Genomic DNA, 10,962 nt, shown 5'->3' on the forward strand with positions numbered 1-10,962 from the left:
AATATCAGGTAAATTGTTTTGAGATGAAGTTGAACAATATGTAAATTGCTTGAGATTAAGTTGAACATTATGTAAATTGTTTGAGGTTAAGTTGAACAATATGTAAATTGCTTGAGATTAAGTTGAACATTATGTAAATTGTTTGCAGTTAAGTTGAACATTATGTAAATTGCTTGAGATTAAATTGAACATCAGGTAAATATGTTTGAGATTAAGATGAACATTTGATACATACCCCAGATATTTATGTCGACAGCTACAGAAGGATGACACAGTCTGAACCTCTGCTGCGTAGCGTACTTTAGGTAAATCTCCGGCAAGTCCCGTCCCAAGGAGAATTCCTGGTCAACAAACAGCACAGTATACAGATCTCAAGTAAATGGAACTTTTTCAGCACGGGGCTGGATCCATGTCACAAATAATTTAGTTAAATTGAATGATTACAAATCATAAGAGGCCCAGATGGCCTGTATCGCTCACCTGGTTTCATGAGATATGAAACAAGAACTAAGCTGAAGTATATGTGTCACAGGTATTGCTATGTATATATATTATAAGCATTTTATATGGGTACATGAACATTGGTTTTATTGTAATTCTAAAAATGTCAATTTAGCCAAATTGATCCCTTTTGGCCCCGCCCCTCAGCCCCCCGGGGGGTCAGCCGCACCAATTGTACAATTTTGAATCTCTACCCCAAGGGGATGCTACCAGGCGAATATGAGCCATATCCATTGCTTAGTTTCAGAGAAGTTGGATGCTACCAGGCGAATATGAACGATATTCATTGCTTAGTTTAAGAGAAGAAGTTGTTGATATCAATTAAGGCAAATTGACCCCTTCTAGCCCGCCCCTCAGCCCCACCATTTGTACAATTTTGAATCCCTACCCCAAGGGGATGCTACCAGTCAAATATGAGATATATCCATTGCTTAGTTTCAGAGGACAAGTTGTTTATAACAAATTAGCCAAACTGGCCCCTTTTGGTCCCGCCCCTCAGCCCTAAGGGGGTCAGCCCAATCATTTGTACAATTGTATTTGTATACTTAGTAAGTTTAAGTAAACTCCAATATTCACTAAAACATAATTTGTTTCCCCCCCCCCAATACATTGTACAATACATAATAGACATACGTAAAATCTAACATTGATGTATTTTGTTTATCAACTGGTCACAGAGAACCAATAATTGATAAAAGATTTCTCAAAATCCAAGATTTTGAACTAAAATATACAGCAAAAAAATAAAATTGATGTAATCTGTAGGGTGTGTTAATTGTGGTGACCATACTCGATACAACTATATTCCAAGTTTGGTTGAAATAACATTCATCAGCATCAGAGTGACTGTACCATAAATTCTGGATGAAGGGATGATGTCCAGTAGGAGATCTAACTACACACCAATATCAACAGATCAAAACACAAAATTTTAAAGTGAAATATTGATGACGACAACAACGACGTATCTATCTCCACGGGAAAAGTAACATCATAGCGACTTTGTTACAGGTGAGACAAAAAAATATCAAATAAGATTATAGCGACTTTGTTACAGGTGAGACAAACAATTATCAAATAAGATTATAGCGACTTTGTTACAGGTGAGACAAACAATTATCAAATAAGATTCTAACCTTGTCCTGTTTGTGATAAGAGTTCAGCGGCCCCTCCTATAGGTTTGGTGAAGGCCCCTACGAGGCCCTTACCAACCCCGGTCACAACTCCCGTGGCGGCTGCTGAGGTGGATTTAGGCCGCTCGTCTGTGTCTTGATTGGAGATGATATTCTGGATGGGTTGGTCTGCTAGGCCAGCCACAGCCCCTAGGTACAGACAACATCTTTCTTTTGTTATCATGTAAGCTTCTAAGTCTGTTGGCTACTGTTAGACTCTATGTGGTAATTAGCTTCTAAGTCTGTTGGCTACTGTTAGACTCTTTGTGGTAATTAGCTTCTAAGTCTGTTGGCTATTGTTAGACTCTATGTGGTAATTAGCTTCTAAATCTGTTGGCTACTGTTAGACTCTGTGGTAATTAGCTTCTAAGTCTGTTAGACTCTTTGTGGTAATTAGCTTCTAAGTCTGTTGGCTACTGTTAGACTCTTTGTGGTAATTAGCTTCTAAGTCTGTTGGCTATTGTTAGACTCTATGTGGTAATTAGCTTCTAAATCTGTTGGCTACTGTTAGACTCTGTGGTAATTAGCTTCTAAGTCTGTTAGCTACTGTTAGACTCTATGTGGTAATTAGCTTCTAAGTCTGTTAGCTACTGTTAGACTCTATGTGGTAATTAGCTTCTAAGTCTGTTGGCTACTGTTAAACTCTATGTGGTAATTAGCTTCTAAGTCTGTTAGACTCTATGTGGTAATTAGCTTCTAAGTCTGTTGGCTACTGTTAGACTCTATGTGGTAATTATCTTATAGGTCTGTTGGCTACTGTTAGACTCTATGTGGTAGTTAGCTTCTAAGTCTGTTAGACTCTATGTGGTAATTAGCTTCTAAGTCTGTTAGACTCTATGTGGTAATTAGCTTCTAAGTCTGTTGGCTACTGTTAGACTGTATGTGGTTATTAGCTTCTAAGTCTGTTAGACTGAATGTGGTAATTAGCTTCTAATTAATAAGTCTGTTGGCTACTGTTAGACTGTATGTACATGTGGTTATTAGCTTCTAAGTCTGTTAGACTGTATGTGGTAATTAGCTTCTAAGTCTGTTGGCTACTGTAAGACTGTATGTGGTAATTAGCTTCTAAGTCTGTTGGCTACTGTTAGACTTGATGTGGTAATTATCTTCTAAGTCTGTTAACTACTTGATACTCTATGTCAAGTAAAAAAATTCAGATCTGCTGCAAAACAGAAACTTTTTCAGAGGCAGGAGATTTTATAATTGATTTAGTTTAACCTCTTTTTACAATTTCCAAGTTATAAATTCATGAGAAAGTTTTGGTTATACATCAAGTACAATACCTACTGATACTATATATTTATCACAGTACGACTAGAATAGGAAATTCAAATCTCTTACCTTCCGATCAACAAAACATAATGCATTTGATAGATCATGTTAATAATTAATAACAGTTAATTGTTAATTTACTGGACCTAACCATCTAGCTAGAAATACCTGCAGCTTACACCACTACACCATATCCACATTCTACAAAATGTTACAATGTGTAACAAAAGAAAATGACGGATTGTTTAAGTTTTTACCAAGTAAACTCATTCCAAAACCAGTGAGTCCCTGTTTGAGTCCACTGGAAATTCCGTGGGGCTGTTGTCGACGTCTCTCCTCTTGTCGTTCCTGGTGGTATTAGTAAAGAGAAAGACGGTCCATGTTCCGTGATACACTTGAGGCAAAACTGGTCACTGACATCAGCATGCCTACAAATTAATCCTTGACAAGTAAGGAATCTCAATAATGTAGAGTAATAAAAATTCAAAGTAAATAATTATTGTCTACATATCAATACATCCCTGATCAGGGTAGACATCTATTTACTACACTGTATATCAATACATCCCTGATCAGGGTAGATATCTATTTACTACACTGTATATCAATACATCCCTGATCAGGGTAAACATCTATTTACTACACTGTATATCAATACATCCCTGATCAGGGTAGATATCTATTTACTACACTGTATATCAATACATCCCTGATCAGGGTAGACATCTATTTACTACACTGTATATCAATACATCCCTGATCAGTGTAGATATCTATTTACTACACTGTATATCAATACATCCCTGATCAGGGTAGATATCTATTTACTACACTGTATATCAATACATCCCTGATCAGGGTAGACATCTATTTACTACACTGTATATCAATACATCCCTGATCAGGGTAGACATCTATTTACTACACTACACTAACGAACAGGTTGATACAATACTATGGTGTCACTATGAACAAGATCCTACACGACTGTACATGACTAATGAACAGGTTGATACAATACTATGGTGTCACTATAAACAAGATCCTACACGACTGTACATGACTAATGAACAGTTTGATACAATACTATGGTGTCACTATGAACAAGATCCTACACGACTGTACATGACTAATGAACAGGTTGATACAATACTATGGTGTCACTATGAACAAGATCCTACATGACTGTACATCTGTTGAAAGCTCATACTATGAGATATCTTTATCTGTAACTCAACAGTTTTAAGGTCAAATGTGACATTTATCCCCGAAGTGACAGGTGACCACCAAGTCTAGCTAATACAAATAACTGAGCCTCACCCGAGGAGATGTTTTTAACAAATGAAGTCATGCCGTGGGTCACTCCAGACACAAACGCTCCTGGTCCATGAGTTAATCCAGTGTAGGGCATTTTAACTAGGTCAGCTACACCAGTACCGATACTCCGAATCAGTCCTGTGGGGTTCCCAAGGATCTCCAAGGACCCGACAACAATTCCCGCCCGGAACAGTGCCCCAGTAGCATAGTGCATCGCTAACACTCGAATCACTTGATGAGAGGTTCCACAAACATCCTTCCGTTCAAACTTTCCGAAAGATAATGGTGTACGGTCAGATGCTATAAAAAGCTTCAAGGAGGCATGAAGGCTAAAGAGTAAGGCAATAGGCTGGATGCACAGATGTTCAATTTTTACTGGTGAACTTAACGCCATGGACAACTTTCTGAAAGACTTGGGAAGTTTCTTCACAAACATACTCTTGTTGTCCATACTGGAGTTTGTAAGTTTCGTTGGAATCAAACTTTCAACTTCCTTTAAAAGTCTCAAAACAAATCCATCATCTATATTAGCTGTGGCTGGTTGTAGGCCAAATTCAATCCTCTTTGTAACAGAGTTTTGGAGTAGGTCTGTTCCCATGACTACCTGGATATGTAGGAAGCTAACTGACTTGAGGACAGCAAATTTCTCTGATATACTGAGATTCTGTAGACTAGGGAGTGTAAGCTGTGAGGGGTCGGGGATGTTCTGTGGTAACAACAGTACGGGGAAGTCATACAGGCCTTTAGTGTAGAACAGCTGATTGTCCAGTTGAATGACCCCAACACATGCAGATATGCATGAGTGACTTTCAGATTCGTCTTCAGAAACCTGCCCAGAAGGATAATAAGCCATGAACAGTTCATCCATGGAAATTCTAAGTACTTCAGCGACTTCTTCAGATCTTGATGATTCGTCCTTCAACGCGATGGTGAGATGTCGGAGTCTCACACCAATTGTCAAATCAATTCTGGTCGCTGAAGATTTGATATCCTGTAAGTTGTGAAGTTGATTGTCGTTGTGTACAGGATAACATCTTTCACTTTTGTCCGGAGGGAGTTCCTCCGCTACTGTGGTAACTGTCCTTTCCTGTCCAGTGAGGCGACTTCGGATTTCTTTTGCCGACACTTCAGCCTTGCTGATTGGTTCGATGGTAATGGATGTCACCATGGCAACCTTTCTGACCTTGACCTTGATATCTATACATCCAGGAATTGGCACAAACATTTCCATGTTAGAGTTGACATCTATTGCACGGCTCCAAACTAGGCACTTGTCACTTTGACCTTGACCTTGTCCATCCTCTGACCTCTGTTGAATGTCGTTACGATTTACAGCGAAATGTAGACTAGGGATGAGAGTGTTGGAGATATCCTCCCCAAATATACCATTGATGAGGTTTGGTGTGTAGAAGACATTTTGTCCGACCGGGATGAAAGGTGGGTCACCCACTAGTTCTGTCTCCTCCTGTACTGTAATACCTACAAGACAATAGTTAATGATTACTATGAGTTAATCAAGGTATAATAAGTTTTACCTACAGAAGTTTGCACCTGGCAAACAATCAAGTAAAACATGGATTGAAGATTGATGACATAACGAGAAACTATGTATGCTATGTGCAGTAGTGGTATTTGGGACTTTCTCTCAAATACTAAGGAAACGAGAAATATCACCAAGGGGAGAATTTAACAGTTATAAACTGGGGATGTGATGTTGACCTGATATAAACTTACCTGGGGATGTGATGTTGACCTTATATAAACTTACCTAGGGATGTGATGTTGACCTGATATAAACTTACCTGGGGATGTGATGTTGACATTATGATGACCGTAGTACACAGGCAGATTGGTGGAATTGTGCAGGAGACAAGATGGTGAATTATCTTTCCGCATCACAAAATAGGCCACACCATTCCTCTCTTGCCCAGTAATACAGATGGGCTCAGTCCACTGTCCTGGCCGGGGTACAGCCACTGTAGCACGAACTGCATTCTTATTGGCCAGGAGACGAACAGGATGAGACCAATCAGGATCAATATCACAATTTTCTGTTTTGATTGGTTGAAGAGATAAGTAATGGACCAATGAATCCTCTTCCTGAAGTAGAACACTGTCTTGGGAATGGTCAAGTGACCACTGAAGGAGTGGACAAAGGTCAGTGTCCTGTCTGTCCACCTTGGAATGGTCAGGTATACAAATCTCTGACGAAGTACTACTGGTCATTCTCTGAATCTGGAAAATCAATATTTTGATGACAAAAAGATAAAAGTGAAGTGAATGCTTTAATCAAGCTGTTGCAAGTAGTTTGTTTGGAAAGAATAAAACACTACATTCATAATACAGACAAGATTTTTGAAAAGTTCTGTTTGTAAAAATATCACAGGAGACCAAAGGTATTATTGGTTACTGGAGTTCTAAAGTATCTGTTATAGATGAGGTTTTGCTTTAAACTGAGATTGAACACATCTCTGTGACCTAGAATGTAAACCAAGGTTTTGTTCCTTTAATTAAACCTTTTTAGACATTTATGCCAGCATGCTATTGGTCCATTATCATGGCCCTAGACATCTTGGTTATCATGAAGAACACATTACTAATTGTTAGATACAACTGATCCATAGTAAGAAAATAAACGATGTAGCGCTGATGAAATTAAACAATTTGGAAAACAGTAACATGGCCTGGTACCAGTCCTTACCTGTCCTACCCTAGGACAGACACTGTTACATTACCTGGTACCAGTCCTTACCTGTCCTACCCTAGGACAGACACACTGTAACATTACCTGGTATCAGTCCTTACCTGTCCTACCCTAGGACACACACGCTGTAACATTACCTGGTATCAGTCCTTACCTGTCCTACCCTAGGACAGACACACAGTAACATTACCTGGTATAAGTCCTTACCTGTCCTACCCTAGGACACACACACTATAACATTACCTGGTATAAGTCCTAACCTGTCCTACCCTAGGACACACACTGTATCATTACCTGGTATCAGTCCTTACCTGTCCTACCCTAGGACACACACACTGTAACATGGCCTGGTATCAGTCCTTACCTGTCCTACCCTAGGACACACACACAGTAACATTACCTGGTATCAGTCCTTGCCTGTCCTACCCTATAAGCTAGGACACACACACTGTAACATTACCTGGTATCAGTCCTTACTGTCCTACCCTAGGACAGACACAATGTAACATTACCTGGTATCAGTTCTTGCCTGTCCTACCCTAGGACAGACACACTTTAACATTACCTGGTATCAGTCCTTACCTGTCCTACCCTGGGACAGACACACTGTAACATTACCTGGTATCAGTCCTTACCTGTCCTACCTTAGGACAGACACAATGTAACATTACCTGGTATCAGTCCTTACCTGTCCTACCCTAGGACACACACAATGTAACATTACCTGGTATCAGTCCTTACCTGTCCTACCCTAGGACACACACAATGTAACATAGCCTGGTATGGCTGTCCAGTTAGATTTGTGACACACATTGACTCTAGAATGGTAATCAGTCGCATTCTGTGTCGTACCGAGGACTGCACAGTCAGGAAATACACCTGAGAATCAGAAAGGTAAAGGTGAAACGTGACAGGTATCTTCAGCATAAAAATAATATGATAATTCAATATCTACAAGGCTTTGATAGACAACAATATTCAGCCTGTGTCCTTAGTACCAACCTTAATCCTGTTGGCCTGTGTGATGGAGATACGAGTGTGGACATATCCGTCTAAATACAACACCTGGCCTATATCAGGTCTGTATCTCTGTAGATCAACTTCCTCATCAGACAAAGGAATACTTCCGCTACATACAACACCACTGCCAATCCTCAAACCAAGAATGATCTCACCCTGAATAAAAATGTATGTATTGTCAGTAGTTATCTCCCCTTATATATACAGACTGTCAGTAGTTCTCTCCCCTTATACATACAGAGTGTCAACAGTTCTCTCCCCTTATACATATAGACTGTCAATAGTTCTCTCCCCTTATACATATAGACTGTCAATAGTTCTCTCCCCTTATACATACAGACTGTCAGTAGTTATCTCCCCTTATACATAGAACTGTCAGTAGTTCTCTCCCCTTATACATACAGACTGTCAGTAGTTCTCTCCCCTTATACATATAGACTGTCAGTAGTTCTCTCCCCTTATACATATAGACTGTCAGTAGTTCTCTCCCCTTATACATAAATACTGTCAGTAGTTCTCTCCCCTTATACATACAGACTGTCAATAGTTCTCTCCCCTTATACATACAGACTGTCAGTAGTTATCTCCCCTTATACATACAGACTGTCAATAGTTCTCTCCCTTATACATATAGACTGTCAATAGGGTCTGTAAGTCTCGTCTTGAGTGAGGCTTATTTCCGGGTACCAAACACAGTTTATATTAGTAGTCTCACAGAAGAAAAAAATGTCGTTAACATATAAAAGTCAACGAAATACACATTTTCAAAATGAGTCTTGAATACTTTATCAACTGGCAATTTTGTGTTTTTGATACAGTTGCTATTTTTCAAATTATTGTGATTTTAAGTTTTCTCTATGTTAACGTTATGGCAAAGTACCCGGAAGTAGTATTATCTCGCAAAATCTCGGGACTTAAATGGCGAGACTTACAGACCCTATAGTTCTCTCCCCTTATACATATAGACTGTCAGTGGTTCTCTCCCCTTATACATATAGTCTGTCAGTAGTTCTCTCCCCTTATACATACAGACTGTCAGTAGTTCTCTCCCCTTATACATACATACTGTCAGTAGTTCTCTCCCCTTATACATACATACTGTCAGTAGTTCTCTCCCCTTATACATACATACTGTCAGTAGTTCTCTCCCCTTATACATACATACTGTCAGTAGTTCTCTCCCCTTATACATACAGACTGTCAGTAGTTATCTCCCCTTATACATGCAGACTGTCAGTAGTTATCTCTCTAACATGGAAAACTTTAATAAAACGAACGAGAACCTACCTCAAACTTTGGAGGACTAAATGTCTTGCTAGAGGGCAATGTCCATTGAGATCCAGTAGCATCCATGACAATAAGGTCCAGGTCACTTTGGTTGGTCATAAGGCACCATGGTGTCAGGTTGACGAGGAGTGTGTCAGCTCCAGGCCAATACTCTGACAGATTGATGTTTAGGGTCATTGTAAGGTCAGCTGAATCCACATCAGAGACATCCAACGATTCTGTACAACTCCCACCTCTTGGCACTGAATATACAGCCTCAACACCAGAGCTACAACACAATGTGGTACAGATAATACAGCCTCATCACCAGAGCTACAACACAATGCGGCACAGATAATACAGCCTCATCACCATAGTTACAACACAATGTGGTACAGATAATACAGCCTCATCACCATAGTTACAACACAATGTGGTACAGATAATACAGCCTCATCACCATAGTTACAACACAATGTGGTACAGATAATACAGCCTCATCACCGTAGTTACAACACAATGTGGTACAGATAATACAGCCTCATCACCATAGTTACAACACAATGTGGTACAGATAATACAGCCTCATCACCGTAGTTACAACACAATGTGGTACAGATAATACAGCCTCATCACCATAGTTACAACACAATGTGGTACAGATAATACAGCCTCATCACCATAGTAACAACACAATGTGGTACAGATAATACAGCCTCATCACCATAGTAACAACACAATGTGGTACAGATAATACAGCCTCATCACCGTAGTTACAACACAATGTGGCACAGATAATACAGCCTCATCACCATAGTTACAACACAATGTGGTACAGATAATACAGCCTCATCACCATAGCTACAACACAATGTGGTACAGATAATACAGCCTCATCACCATAACTACAACACAATGTGGTACAGAAACAAGAGACCCATGGGGCCTGTATTGCTCACCTGGTTGGATTTGACGAAATGTCAAAATAATGTTCAAATTGGGTTCAAATCCATTTAAAAATGACTAGTAGCGATATAAAGACAAATCTCTATTTCCCCTATTTGGCCCCGCCCCTCAGGCCCCTGGGGGTTCAGAGTAAAAATGTATACAAACTCTGTTCCTCTTCCCCCAAGGATGTTCCTGACCAAATTTGGTGAAAATCCATTCAATACTTTAGGACTAGTAGCAATTTAAAGAAAAAGTTGACGGACACCGGACGCTGCACCATGGCATAAGCTATAACCGGCCCTTTGGGCCAGGTGAACTAAAAAAGCCCCCAGTAAATAGAGCCTGGAAAAAATGTTTTGTTTGGTGTTGGACAAAGGTCAAAATGTAGGTCAAAGTGACCTATATTTTTATATATATGTGACACACTTATGTAAACCCATGCTGTGGTATGAGGTGGTACAACTACACTGTATAGCTTGTCATATCAAGTCAAGTGTTTCTCCAAATCTCAGAATTACACATCACAACTATGAGACAGGTCATATCCATGTTACCTGGTGATTTGGTTTCCTGGAAGACTTCTGTGTCCATAGGACTCATGCCGACTCCGTTTGGTATGTACGAGGTAAGGAAGGGCCATGCTGGAGAACTCTTCATGTAGGAGAGACAGCGCATCAGACTCACCCAGGACAAGTCCCGCGTCAGATCTACCCGCTAAAACAACAACATCCTCACATCAGACTCACCCAGGACAAGTCCCGC

The 10,962-nt window shown here is 39.9% G+C and overlaps 1 protein-coding gene across 1 annotated transcript; it reads right to left on the bottom strand.

Annotated features, from left to right (window-relative positions):
- Nucleotides 1–235: 235 nt before the first annotated feature.
- Nucleotides 236–9,507, bottom strand: LOC117316763 (vacuolar protein sorting-associated protein 13B-like). Its single transcript, XM_033871533.1, has 8 exons — nucleotides 9,274–9,507; nucleotides 7,969–8,142; nucleotides 7,708–7,845; nucleotides 6,065–6,497; nucleotides 4,266–5,741; nucleotides 3,203–3,373; nucleotides 1,638–1,823; nucleotides 236–341 (listed from the first exon to the last, which is right to left on the bottom strand). Exons 1-6 carry the CDS (start codon nucleotides 9,448–9,450, stop codon nucleotides 3,303–3,305), a joined length of 2,469 nt encoding a protein of 822 aa, XP_033727424.1. The 5' UTR covers nucleotides 9,451–9,507; the 3' UTR covers nucleotides 236–341; nucleotides 1,638–1,823; nucleotides 3,203–3,302.
- Between the last annotated feature and the right edge of the window lie 1,455 nt (nucleotides 9,508–10,962).

The sequence above is a fragment of the Pecten maximus genome, chromosome 18, assembly GCF_902652985.1.
Source record: "Pecten maximus chromosome 18, xPecMax1.1, whole genome shotgun sequence".
Taxonomy (NCBI): Eukaryota; Metazoa; Mollusca; class Bivalvia; order Pectinida; family Pectinidae; genus Pecten; species Pecten maximus.

Bases quoted from the DNA above. Each gene is read 5' to 3' on its own strand.
- LOC117316763 (XM_033871533.1), bottom strand. From the start codon at position 9,450: ATGACCCTAAACATCAATCTGTCAGAGTATTGGCCTGGAGCTGACACA. The intron at 8,143-9,273 runs GTAGGTTCTCGT...ATTTTTATTCAG, and splicing joins TTAGTCCTCCAAAGTTTGAG to GGTGAGATCATTCTTGGTTT. The intron at 5,742-6,064 runs GTAAGTTTATAT...ATTGTCTTGTAG, and splicing joins TGTCAACATCACATCCCCAG to GTATTACAGTACAGGAGGAG.